The 14,926-nt window shown below is 33.4% G+C and overlaps 1 protein-coding gene across 1 annotated transcript in view; it reads right to left on the reverse strand.

The window, feature by feature from the left end:
• Positions 1 to 872: 872 nt before the first annotated feature.
• The window catches only part of Dhpr (dihydropteridine reductase), a 100,713-nt gene continuing 86,659 nt past the window's right edge, over positions 873 to 14,926 (reverse strand). The window contains exon 5 of the mRNA XM_090393117.1: positions 873 to 4,931. Within this exon, the coding sequence (XP_090249243.1) occupies positions 4,832 to 4,931 (100 nt within the window). The 3' untranslated portion in view covers positions 873 to 4,831. The remainder of the gene's footprint in view (positions 4,932 to 14,926) is intronic.

A 14,926-nucleotide genomic window follows, 5' to 3' on the forward strand; every position in this document is an offset into this window, starting at 1 on the left:
AAGAAGTCTATGTTAAGTGTGCTGAACTAAAACCAACTTTCTTTCATAATGTTGAAGCCAAGTAAACAAGATATGCTATCACTCCAAATTAACAAATAACATGAGCCATATCACTGTGGAAAATTTGTAAGCATTATATAAGTACTATATTAACAAAGAGAAGCACTATAGTATTGTGTATTTCTCACTGAGTCGAACAATAAATAAATGTTTTACGGTATATTCAAGAGTATTTCATTATCTGTGACTCAGCCAAAGAGAAATAAAGCTTTCCACATGTTGCAATTTTACCTTAGTCAGTAACTAGTCAAAGCCTTTTATCCTCCTCCCCTTTCTACGGGGTATTTTCAGCAACTTTATGGATCAAACAGGTCTCATCTTCCCATCCATCAGAGATGTGGGGGTTTGAATTTGAAATGTTTCGATGGTTGATGGAATTTCACTGCCTGGCATAAGGCCATTTATGCCAGGATCTTACACATATGAAAGGGTGTGTTTTGCATTATGGGATAGTAAGGCAATTGATGTAAAGATCACTTATTGGAAGCGGCTTCCAAAAAAAATAGCCATTTTTGGTCTAGTGTAGGGTTTCCAGATGATCTGATCCTTAGCCCATTTAGAGTACTAATACAATGTAAACCTATATTACATTAGCACTAATGTGGTATTCCACAGGTAGATTCATGTAATGAAAACACAGGAACTTTGCAATCATGATGAGCTCTAATATATACATATACAAAATGCATGTGTTAAAAATGATCATGAAGTAATCTGCTGATTAATTAGTTACTTTACCAAAATCTTGGATTTTTCATAACCTAACAATCATGAAGGCATTACTGCCACAGTTTTAAATAAAAATACAAAAATGATCCATGCTGACATTCATTTTATTAACTAATATCAACAGTAGTTAATCTGTAATACAACAAACATTATCTCTTTATAGCAAGAAAACAGTATTTTACTGTAATACATAAAAATATCACATTTATAAAAAAATAACTCCTAAAATATTCATTTCTTTATTGATGGAATGTGCAAAAAAAAAAAAAAAAAAAATGGAAGTATTATAAACATAACAAAAATTAACAATTTTAATTGAAGTTAAAATACAATTGGAGAGGTATGATATAGGAACATGTTGGTCAACATACTTTGAAAGAAATACTCCTAAATTCAAAATATTTGAATCACTAGTATTTATAACTTGTTAATCTTGTTGATAATCGTAAATATAAAATATTTGTTTTAAAATAGGTAATATCCATTTCACTTTCAACAATAATGCTTCACTAGTGGTTTCATTATTTATTTAAAACACTTCTTCGAATCATACCCTGTTAACAGTTAGCAATGTAAATAATACAGCATTCATAATATTGCTAACTTTTTTTTTTAACTTATGTCAAAAATGTTACATGTAAGAAAATTTATAAATCCTTAGCATTTCTTCATAAATATGTAAAAAAAAACACTGCAACTACAGCATTATATGATAGTAGTACAATTGTTTTTAGCATCATGAACTGACTTATTTCTCACCTACATGTGCCTAAAAATACTTTTTTTTTTTTTTTTTTTTTTTTTAAACAAATATAGACAAAATACCAGAGATCATCAGCTTATTAATGATTCTATTATTTCAAGTCTGAAAGCTTGATTTACATTAGTTCAGTACAGCAATGTCTTATTGTTTGTCCTTTTTGAATGACAAATTAAATTACAATTTAACTGCCTAAGCATGACTTTGATTGCAATAGTGAACCGGTGATTTCCCTCCCATAAGTGGAACCAATTTGTAAGCATAGTTTGGACAACTGAAATTTCTTTAAATTTCATATTAAACTAAGACAGGAAATAGAATTATTTAAAATTAGTTTTGAATCTGAATGATTGTTCTTAGTTATAAATAAGATAAACATCAAAATTTTACTAAAATTTTTCTGGTGTAATTCAATCAATTTTTTTTAAATAATACTACATAGTTAAAAATTGAATTTCACAATGAGTAATTATTGTTGGTCCTTTATTCTTAAGCCATTCGTTGTGAAACAGAAATCCCCTCTCTTCCTCACCTCAGGAGATTCTTATGTACACCAATTCTTAATAAAATTATTGAAAGAATTCTGTATATAAAAAAACATTATTGCAAAAATAATGCCCCTCCCCCCTTCTCGCCCTTCAGGTGACAAGGAAGAAAAATAAAATAGAGCCCCATACCCACAATCTGCAAACTAACTTGCCCTTTCAGATCAGTAAAGGCACAGGCTTTTCTTTTATATATATGAATTCCTTTGTAAACAGAAGATACTGCTATATGCCTATATCATATCAGAACTGAAGATGATATAGAATTTTAGTAATCTGCAATATGTCACAAACTGCAAGTCCTCTTTACAGATGGCATGAACAACACAGTTTCTGCAATGCATGTTCATATTAACCAGATTTTTGAGAAACTGCAAATCTATTGTAGCATGTGCTAAACACATTATCATCCAAGGGACTTTTCACAAAATACTTCAGTATAATATATTTAAATAGCTACATACCTGAATACAAATACGGTTAATTTTGCAATAACAGTGGTCAAGTTCTTTTAGTTTTATAATTTAGAATGTTATTTTAACCCAAACATGGTGGAAAAATTCACAACTGATGTATAGTGCTTTTTTTTTTAATAGAAAATTACTGAATAAGTTTAACTCAAATATTAGGCCAATTTTTATCACTATTATAAATTCAAATGTGACTTTCAAGTGTTCATTTCTTGAAAGTTTATTTTTAGAATGTTTAGAAAGCAAGCATTAAGAAGTGAAATTTACTGTACTATTATAACAAACTCACTGAAACCAGACACTTTGCTATAGTGAACTTCCTTTATTATCACAAACCAATAAAAAATCTAGAAAATAAAGTAAAAATTATGAAAGAACTATTCAAAACATCTTGAACATGATTTTTATCGTACATAAAGAAATACAGAGATCAACTGTAAACCAAAAAACAATTATGTGAATATGCACATCCTTAAGTAGAAATGTTAGGAAGAACATTTTACTAAATTATGAAGATGAAGAGGAAAAAAAAATTGCCTGAAAACTAGAAAAAAATTATTTTAAAAATCTCTCGTTTAAAAAGAACGTACTATTAACTATTTTGTAATGTGTACTTCAACTGAAACAATAGTATCAACAAACTGGCAGATGATTTTGCTGAGCTGTGTACAGTTTAAAGCCAACAATGACTCTTAGATTTAATATAATTTTTTGAATGAATAATAAATGAATGATAGTTTTTTTTTTTCTGTGATAAAGGATAGACAGTCAAGGAATAAGAATTAGATAATCCATGAATCCTACCAAAGATGGCAATTTTAAGCCAATAAGCCTCCAGTATGATAAAGTCTTACACTGAAAATCATTGTAAGACTGCATCGAAAATCATTGGTACATATAACTATTTACTTACAAAAATCATTATCATATAAACCCATGAAAAAAAATCTCACGAGTATGAACTTTCAACTTTATTCATCCTTCTCCCCTTTTTAGTGTACTACTAAATGAGAAAACACCATTCTCTCTCTATACAAATTTACAACTGCATCATGATATATTTGCATATGGTAAAACAGCACTAATAATAATAAGCTAACGTCTTTTATTCCCTTATAGGGGGTAGGCAAGGCCTTTAAACCCTATCTAACTTTTGGAGACAGAGTGGACAGTTCAATCTCCACCACTGTAACACTGCCCAATGCAAAGATTTAGAAAGCAAGCATTAAAAAGTGAAATTTACTGTAATATTATATATACTGTGTGATGAGTCTCTTTTTAATAATAATAATAAAAAAAAAAAAAGATTACAAAGATATGTAGCACTTGTTTAATCCAGCAGCCTAATAATGCACATCCAAAATTTCTCAGTACTAGAATGTAAAACTTACTCATATGCTATTAGTGGAGTATTAAAAATAAGTTTCTCAACTATTCTCTATGTGACTGTTTATTAATATTTATAAATTTGATACAAGGTCACAAAGAGAATGGAAAGGATAAATGTCAGTTTCATATAAAAATTTATAAATTCATCTATATTTGATATAAAGATTCCAATTTGTAATCACTGGAAAGACAGATAATACAAATGGAATAATTCATCTCTATAATCTTTAAAGTCATGAGCCAATACATATTAAGTAAAATTTACAAAACTTTTATCTTATGCTTTACTATAATTTAAAATAATTGGGATGGACAGCTGCCTGTTCCAAACACCATATGTTGCTTCTTTGAATACAAACAGTAATCACATCACAATGCAAATACTTTTTAACAGATAAGGAAAAAAATGATAGATGATAATTCCATCAAAATATCTCAATCTTAAAAAAAAAAAAAACTGATTTTCACCCCAAGAGTCACTGTTACTTGTATATATGAATATGAAGTGCAGCTGGGATCAGAGTCAAATGAATTTATAATATAAAAATTTTGATTTCTCTATATTCTTATAATGAACCACAGATCAATATTATATTACTTTGTTTGGAACTTCAAAAGAAATTTGTATATATTTGGTTAATGAGCACCTAAATTAAAAAGTACACAATTATACAAATTACCAAATATTGGCATTTAAAATGCCAAATTTTACGTATATAATAAAATATAAAGAAAGTAAAATCCAGTATTGTCTCTTAGGAAAATTTGGCATCTAAATGATTACCTGCTGCAATCAAACCAAAGTTAAAATAACTTAGGGTTAGATTGAAGACAATGCACATATAACATATCTGAAGCAAAGAACTCAGAATGAGTGACTAAGCAGTAACAAGTTCAGTTTTTCCACCTGCAGTGATCAGCTGAATTAAACTGCCAGAGGAAGGTCGTTCCTGTCTGTCTGCCCATTTGTACAGCAACCTTAAAACATATAAAAATAAGTTACATTAAGAATAAAAACATTCATATAACAAAAAAAAAAAGTTTTAAATTCTTATTTTAAGAAATGTCATTATTTACAAGTATATCAGATGAGATAGAAATGACTATGTTCAGATTAACAAAACTTGGTCCTTTGACATCGTTTCTCAAGTTGGAATATAAGACATTCATGCTAACTCATATCTCAAACGAAGTTTGTACCACTAAACTGATTACTACTATCTACTTGAATAAGCACTGCATTAAAATTGCATAATAAAAAGTGAATAGGTATAATGAGAAAGGAATTAACTTATTAGAAAACATTTATTGTGAAAAAATGTGATGGTATTAAACTAAACCCATATATTTTCATGAAGAATAATATTACTCAAATCTTTTTGAAAAAAAGATTTAACCCATTAAAATTTGTTCTGAATTAAACAAGTTTTAAACCCGTGTTGCTCTACCTCTTTCCAGTGATGTAGTCCCCATACAAGGTTATATTTTGCATGCTTCCCTTTTATATATATATAACTTGTACAATGACAGTTCTAACACAATAATTTATGATTTGATTTGTGATTATGCCTTCTTTCCAGAAGTGTAGCCAATACAAAATTTTCATAGTACCGTATTGTAGCATTGCATGTCAAATACCATAGCTGCCTTTTCACACCAGAGTTTTATGAAGACTTTTTCTATCTCTGATATCCTTTTGACTACATTTCACTAAATAGTTTTTACTACTGTTCAATTATTTGTTACCTCATTTCATAATTTTTAAAGCCTCAAAGCATCTAGAAGATCTTTATTTTCAGTTTTTATATCAACCTTTATGAACTTTGATTTTAGCATGACATGTGGCAGTGTTTCTTCCATTTCTAAGCTTTTTTTTTTAGCAGTACAAGCACTTTCACAGTGTCAGCCATGTTTTTTTTTTTGCAATCCTCTATCTACCCATGTTCTCTGGAATAGTCTGGAAAAGATTACCTCCACAGCTGTTAATGTGCAATGACAACAGGTTCCCCCTCTGTGTTTCTGCCTAGTTCACAATGAGATTAATGTACTTTCTACAACTTTTTTTACTGTATGAAATTGACAAAGTTGGTTAAAACACCATATTTGCAATATATGAAACAGATGACCAAAAAATAGAAACCACGGATAAGAAACCTTTAAGGAAAATTAATAGTTCAAACAAATCTAAATTAATCCTCTCTTAATAATGAAATTCCCATTCAAGTGCCATCTCTTATCTAGGTTGACTACCACGATGTGACTCATGGTTAACTACAGGTTACGACATGTAGTGAGGATCCCATCTCTTCCACATATTGTAAGTATTCATAACTATAAATCAATGCATGTTCACAGGGCCAGTTTGCCTGTTCTGGGGATTGTTTCCGGGTGAAAAAAAAACCCTACCTCCATAGGAGACCAGCTAAAGAAATATCTATATGAAAACAAGGACATCAAAAATGAGCTGGGAATTGTTAATAGAGCATCTGTAGTATCAAAGGAAAAATGAAAGGGTTTCAGTTCAAATTCCACTGAATGCAAGGAATCTTTACAGGACTTATTAACTGAATACTAGTTAGCTTTTTTTTAATGCATTCTAGAAACTGGTTTTTCAAGGCAAACTAGTCAGAAAATATACATCTAACAAGAGAGCAGACCAGTAAGGGTAGTCTATAATTGGCACTGTGCCATACAACTGACGACACACCAATCTTCCCTGTCATGGGGACACAATAAAAACTATCTCCTTATAAAGGAAGAGACTTAAGTTGATCCATTCTATTGTACTAATCATGGTAACAACTCTACCTGAAAAGGAAAATTTCATACAGAAAGTTCTTGCCTACTAAACTTTTTTAGTAGACAAGCATCATTTTTTGAAAATAATGAAGAAAATAAATATCCTGAAGATGGCTAAAAATGTTCTGGAGGCTAGTGAAAAAGCTTAGAGAAGAAGAAGAAGAAAAAAAAAATCATGCAGAGGGTTCTTGGCTAATAAGCCAGCATTATTTTTCACCAGTAACGCACTGAAAAATGTAGGAAAGGTAAGATGTGCGCATGGCTAAACAAGTCACCAGCAAATTCTGAAAATAATGCAGAAAATAAATGGAACTCTCTGTTGACCAAGAAATAAAATGTTGTTTGTATACAAATGCTAGACATATTCAAAATAAGGAGAATATAATTATTATTTCATTTATTGATTTGGAATAAAAAATTATAGGAATAAGTGAGACATGGTTGGATAAGGACAACATCCTGACAGGAACAGAAATGGAAGGATATGATTTTTTTTGTTAAGACAGAAAATATTAAAAAAAAAAATGATGTGTAGTGCTATCGTTCTCTGACATGATACATCAGAGTAAATATATGCACATACACCACCCTTAAGCCAGAAGGAGTCAAAGAGTGTATTTCAGGAAGTTAGGATGAGTATTGCATGGAGAGGCTGAAATTTAGGTTTCTTTCAGAAAAAAACAGGTAGGGTTTTGAAGACTGAAGGTAGAAAATATTGAGTTTAGGACTGAGACTATATTTGTAGAATGGATTTGGAAATCTCTGTGGGGATTGTTGGTTAAGCAGTACTTTGGTTTTCAGGTTCACTATTAATAACACTATTTCTGCACTCTTATTCTTCTTTTGTCAATGTCACATGTTTCATCACCACTTTGTCATTTTTCTTCAACTTGTTGGTGAAGTCACTTTGTTCAGCGTTGGCTAAAGGCTGTATATCTTCACAGCAAGCACAAACATTGAGGCAATTTGGGAGAATTGACTTTGAGGGTGTTCACAGCCACTATTGCGAGGGTTGTTCAATAACCATGTAAAAATAAAGAAAACGATTTTTTGGGGACAAACATTTTTTTTATTTATCAACATAGTCTCCTTTGAGGTCTATACATTTAGTCCAACGATGCTCAAGTTTTTTTGATCCCATCCATATAGTATGATTTGTCCAACTCTTCAAAATAGGCAGTTGTTTTGCAATCACCTCATCATTTGATGAAAATCTTTTTCCTACCAGCCATTTTTTCATGTTTGGAAACAGATAGTAGTTCAAGGGAGCCAAATCTGTGGGGGGGGGGGGGGAACAAAAGGACTTTGTAGCATAAATTGAACAATTTTGTGGTCACAATTGCAGAAGAGCGGGTTCATTGTTGTGATGAAAAAGAATCTTTTTTGCCAAGTGTGGTCATTTTTCCTTTATTTCATTATTTAAACAATCCAGCAAAGATGCATAATACACTCCAGTAATTGTTTTGCCCTTTTCCAAGAAGTCTATGAGGATTATGCCACGAGCATCCCAGAAGACGGTGGCCATAACCTTTCCTGCTGAAGGAACGGTTTTCGCTTTCTTTGGTGCAGATTCCCTGCTTAGAACCCATTGTTTTGACAGTTCCTTGGTCTCAGGCTGGAAGTGATGAATCCATGTTTCATGCACTATTACGAAACAAACCAAAAATTCCTCTGGATTCCGTTGAAGCAGCTTCAAGCTGTCTTTGCAACAGTTCACACATTGACGTTTTTGATCCAGTGTGAGCAAACGCGGCACCCATCTTGCGGATAGTTTTTTCATATGTAAATGTTCATGTAAAATATTATGTACGTGGTTATTTGAGATGCCCACATCCTTAGCAATTTCACGCACCTTCACTCTTCTATCATCCATTACCATATCATGGATTTTTTCAATAATTTCTGGAGTAGTGACTTCAACAGGGCATCCAAAATGTTCAATGTCACTTGTGCTCATATGACCACTTCGAAAGTTACTGAACCACTTGTAAACCGTTCTAATCGAAGGTACAGACTCACCATAATGCTTATCAAGATTAGCTTTGGTTTCCTGAGCCATTTTGCCTTTCATAAAGTAATGTTTAATCACTACACGAAATTCTTTCTCATCCATTTTTCACAAATCACAGTACTTGATCGATTCAAATGAACGCCAAACACAGAGTAATAGATCTATCTGACTGAAACTTGGTGTGTGATCCTCCAACAGTTGCCAGCAACTAAAAATAACCTTGATATGTACTGGTGGCACCATCTCTTAGACTTTGCATGGACTTATTGAACAGCCCTCTTACTTCTGATGCACTTGCCAGTGTGTCACATGTTACTTTCGCCAGTCGTGGGAAGTTCATCCTGTCTCTTCTTTTGTTCGTAGGTCTGAAGTGGTGGCATCTGGCGAGTTTTCTGCAAATCAAATCCAAGATTTTCCATTAGTTTGGTAATGTCTTCCTTCACAGTATCACTGCTTTCAGTGTGAAGGTTGAGTATAATGGCAGTGTATTTTTAATTCACAGCATAAATCGTCATGCACTGTCAACATGATGAGGCTATGAAGCAGGCTGATATTGGTGGCAGGTGATTTTACATTCTAAGCACTGATCGTGGATCTTTTCTAGCTCATCTTCAATTGATTGTTTCATTTTGCAGAAAGGTATTGCTCCAAGCTTTTTCTAAGTTAAAGAACTATTTTACTGAGAAGATTCACAGTGGACAGAAGGAAGACTCGAATTCATAAGAAGCGTATATGCCAATTCTTCAATTTTTATGCAGTAAACATGTGACCACTAGCAACAAAAATTTCATAGCGGGCTTGTTTTGTTGTGTGTGATGTCTTGTCTACAGCTGTAACACTTGACAGTATTGTTCGATTTATCAGTGCTGGTTGGCTGCTGTTAGATATGCCCGGAACACTGCCTTTGTGGGACTCTGTTGCCACCATCTTTGTTTTATGCAGAAGGCAGTAGCAGGCACTTGCATGTGGCCAATATTATATGAATTGAAAAAACAGACTTATTAGACACTTGAAAGGTACCAATGGATTTCTATGTGCTATTAATCCTTTTAAGAACTGCTTCTAAGTGAAATTTATTTAGGAAATCACTTTTAAAAATGATAAAAATGAGGAGTGAACATTTAAGACCAACTTATTCCAAAGAGCCATCAAGCAATTATAGAAGTCGAGATTATGGTTCTATTGTGTGTCTCAAATGGCCACATATGGCCTACTCTCCAAAGATTTGCTCCCCGGGTTTACAAAAGGATGAAGAGATATCGGATAGAATCCAGATGCAATTGACTAAGGAGGTTTCTGGTCGAATGGTAAGAGATAGAGTAAAATTAAAGATCATCCCTGAAGTTGTATAGGGTGAGTGAGAAGCAGATTTTTTTGAATGGCAAGTGGTGAACAATTGAAATACACTACCCGATTGTTGAAGTAACTACAGAGAACGTGAATGGATTTAAGGCACAGTGTTATGGGCTAAGAGTATGACAGAGGGACTTCCCAGAATGAGTATGATACCATGAAGATAATAATTAAAAAAACTGGTGCAAATATAGATCAAATTAGATGGCTAATAAACTAAAGAACAATTTGGAAGAATGCTGTTGATGAAACTAGTAACGAATACTTGATTCTGTTAGGCCACAGTAGTCCAACAATACTGTTCCAAATTCATTAGTTAGGTACAGTAAAAAAAAACTCCACAAACATGAAGCAAGACCTAGGTGTAATTTTCATTCACATTCAATTCATAATGGTATTAAAATCAATTCTCACTAGAAAAAACTAGCTGGAACCAAAGAAACAGTTTTCAAACTTAAAAAATAAAAGCAACAGATAGCCTGCATAAACACAAAAAAAAAAGTTGTTTTTTTTTTTATAAAATTTTACTGTATTCACCATTGGATCTGCTCATTCCTTGACAGCCAAATGAGGACTTTTTTTTTTTTTTTCTCTCTCTTTAATAAAAATGCACTGGCCATTATATTCATGGTCAACCAACACCATCATCCTTATCAAAAATCTGGCTCCATAGAAACTATTATTCCTCTCAGGTTTACTTCCTTTGTTTCATTAATGCCTTGCTGCAAGAGGATGTACAGCATAGCAAATCCACTTTCTTGTCTAAAGGTATCAACAAAACCATGAATAAAGTAGGGTTTAACCTCTCAATAGAGTGTGAACCATTTAGCTGCCTCTCTTAAGTTAAAAGGCATATTTGAATATACTGCAACAATGCTTAGGTCATTTACACTTGGCAAGAAGTCAACGGACACCCCCCCCCAATGGGCAAGGTGCATTGTGCCATGTAACAAGTATAAATTAAAGCAATATATTACTCAAGTCAGTGCAACTGTCTCTAGATGAAATGGCTGTGACAAGGGAACTGACAAAGTTTGAAAGAGACATTGAGAAATTAAGCCATGTTGCAGGCCTATCTGTTCAGCAAACTGTTGACAAATTAGAACATCCTAGGTCAACAACCAGTGATACCACACTGAGATGGAAGTGCAAGGAGTCAACTGCAAGTGCTACCTGCAGTGGACGACCCACCACATTCACCAAACATAACCACAGGGTGAAAAAAAAAAAGATATGTAAAAACTGACATTGAATGCAGAGTTTCAGACATGGACTGGAACACGAATCTGCAAAAAAACACTCAGAACAGAGGCTCACAACATGGGTTTCCATGATAGGATTGTGTTGGATCATACATCCTGGCTCTGAATCCACCATCTCGTTAGAATGTAGTTCTTATTTAAATTATCTGTTTTTTATTATCTTAATTGTTGGTTGATTACTAATCCAAATATAGAGAAATTTATATTATCCTGTACCACCCTATATTCAGATTAGTCTATATAATATAGCAGAATCAATCATCAACTAACTTCAGCAATCTCACTTTTCTACAGGCCGAGTTTAAAATTAATATTTAAGGCTTCCGCAAGGTCCGATAAACTTTATGGGCGGTGCAATGAAGAAAAATCAGGCAAACAACAAATTGAATCCAATAAAATAAACATTTAATACAGGGTTATAGAACATGTACATTTAAGTAAAACTTTAAAAACAAGATAATGCAAATCAGCTTAGTCCAAATACTAATAACAAACATAAAACATTAGGCATCGCACATTCAGCTGTCAATGCTATATTCATCCGAATAATTGAAGATGGTCCACACAGTTCAATGTTATGGAATCTCACAATAATTATTCTTAAAGTAGAATTCTCTAATTCTCTCTTAGTCAACTAGCACTTAATTTAATTATGAGGCAGTTATCACTTCAAGGGGGAAACACTTTAAAGCTCCATACTTCGGCTATTTTTAGTAGAACGCCACAGTTAATGTTAAGATATATCAGGTGGAGCTAACTCTTATATCTCCACGCTGAAATATAAAAAAAAAAATGACTGCTCTTACCGGGTTACATCTTTTACACATTAGATTCACTATAGCCACACATAAAACTGTAGTTAACTATCACTCTGAAGCAACACTATTCAAAAGAAATCTTCACTATAATAACTGAAATGTTAATCATAGAGCTTCATAAGTCATGACGCACTCCTATTAGTAATCTACTTATTCCTTATTTATTATTATGCATTAAATTCAGCCTTGCACTGTTCTTCTTCAAAACAACTGGAATTCGTCGTAATTTTAGAATTCCATAGAAATATTCCGAATTGCCTATTAATTTCCTGGTCCTTTCATAATCTATTTACGGCATTTCCAAATCCCCATTACTGCCACCCCTTGCTGTCCATAAGCTTTCTCCTTATTTACTTTCATTCTCCAATTAAATACGTTCATTCTTCCTGCCAAAACCTGGTTCTAGCTAGTTCAGCTTATATCAACTTCTTCTCCCTTTGAATACCGTAGCTCACGCTCCACACACGCGCTATCTAAAATTAACTGTTTCCTTGACAACAGCCAATCAAATCCAATCAGAAGAATTACATAAAATTACTTTCTCTTTCAGTAATGATAAATAAAAAAAAATATCATAGTTCACATAGGGTACATTAAACTTACATATATACATTCTCTTCAAGAAATACAAATAAAGAAATAATCCATAGTTTATATAAATCACAATCAATCATAATAAACACAAATTCTATAAGTTACATGCACAGCTTCTTATAATTTTATTATATAATAAAGTAAATTAAAAGAATAATATTTTTATACAGAGCCTTTTTATTACTATTACATTACTTAAGATTATATTATTAAATAATAATAAACAAAATTCAAGGCAATTGTATGAATAACACACTATAAGCAAAAGACAAACAATAAATAATATTTACAAGTCCTGCCTTTGACATGGAGGATTATGTTGGATTCTGAAAGAAGTATTAACAATTTTCATTTCTCTTCATTTAGAATCCAACAATTGCAATATGCAAGCTCCACATTACCCAAACCAACATGGAGTCTTCTTCAGTGGTGTAAAGAGAGTGTACAGTGGTACGTGAAAACTTGGAAAGCTGTGTTATGGAGCAACGAATCATGCTACACACCCTCTACCAAGTAGATGGATGTGTGTGTGTGTGGGGGGGGTGATGCAGATGCCCAGTGAATGTCTCTTACCAGAGTACATAACTATGAAATTCAGAGGTAACAGATTGATGTTATGGACTTGTTTTTCCTGGTTTGGCCTCAGGTCTCTGTTTGTGCTGCCATGAACCCTGAAAGGTATCTGAACATTCTGGACAATACAATGCTTCCTATTTTGTAGTATTTCAACAAAACTGACACTGTCTATTTCAACAAGACAATGAACAGCATCATAATTGGCACCGATTAGATCATCGGCTTGTCGAGAGCTCCTGAAAAGATTGGTAGTATTTTGTGTTAACATTGGCAATTTTACTAGTAGTATTGTTTGCTTTTTGTTTCTTGGTGTGTCTGTGCAATTTTTGTGTGTTTTCTGTTATTTTAATTATTATTTTTAAGATAAGATAGCGTACATATGGCACCGATAAAGAAAAAAATGGCGGCCAGGTCGGCATGTTTAAGAGTTTTGATGTAAACGAATTTATGCAATGTGCTGTCTGTGAGATGTATGCTTTGCGAAGAGTGGTGGGAGTCTGGTTAGAGGGTAATAGTGGAGTTAATATGTGCAGAAAGTGTAAGGAGAATGAGGATCTCAAGCGTGTTTCGGGTGGCGAGAGTGATATCGTTAATGATAGTCAGAATGTAGAAAATGGCAGTGTGATAGAGAATTTGTGTGGTAGTGCCAGATAGGTGTGAGAGCGTCGTTGAAAGTGTAAATGAAGGTAGAAAATACAGAACGAATGGATGATCTGATTGATAATGAAAATTGGTGTGATAAATGCGAGTAGTGAAAATTGCGCGTTTGAATGGAGCGATACACAGAGCAAAAAGGCAACTGGAGCGTATGGAAAAATGTGTGCTGAACGTATACCGAATAATAACCGGCGAAAGTCTGCGACGACAAAAAATAGAATGTTCGTAAACGTCAATAAAATGAAGGAGTGAGTGCTGTATGGGGATTCGCTATTAAGAGGTGTGATAGTTGAGAGTTTGAGGAAGTGGTACCAGCTGGGTGCGAAGATAAAGGACGTCAGCGAATCTATTCGAGTGCAAAAAACAGAGGGTGAAAGAGATGATAATCGTGGCAGGAACTAATGATTTGAAAGAGGACAAAATGGAAATGATAGAGGATGTGAGGGAATTACTTCAGGTAGCAAAAGAGAAGAGAGAGAGTTAGGATGGTGAGTATTTTACTGCGGTATGACAGTGACGTGTTTAGAAGGAGGGCCATAATTGGCAATGACTTTATGCGTGGGTTATGCATGGAGAGTGGTGTGGAATTTGTGGATGTGGAAGGCCAAAAACTCTTCCTTCTTGTTCCTAATACTCCCTGGCATTAGTGTAGATATGCAGACTTTAGGGAGGCAGTTGAGTGTATGAATGATTATATTATGCCCGAGCGAGTACGAAAGACAAAAAATCAGAATGGGATAGTTAGTATAAGGCATCAAAGTAGGGATGGGACAAATGGGCTTCTGCAATTCATGTACACTAATGCCAGGAGTATTAGGAACAAGAAGGAAGAGTTTTTGGCCTTGGTTGGCACTTCCAGGCCACAGGTTGTTGGTATTAGTGAAACATGGCTGACAGAAGATG

The sequence above is a fragment of the Typopeltis vanoorti genome, chromosome 5 (assembly GCF_054136105.1).
Source record: "Typopeltis vanoorti isolate ZY-2024b chromosome 5, IOZ_Tvanoo_1.0, whole genome shotgun sequence".
NCBI lineage: Eukaryota > Metazoa > Arthropoda > Arachnida > Uropygi > Thelyphonidae > Typopeltis > Typopeltis vanoorti.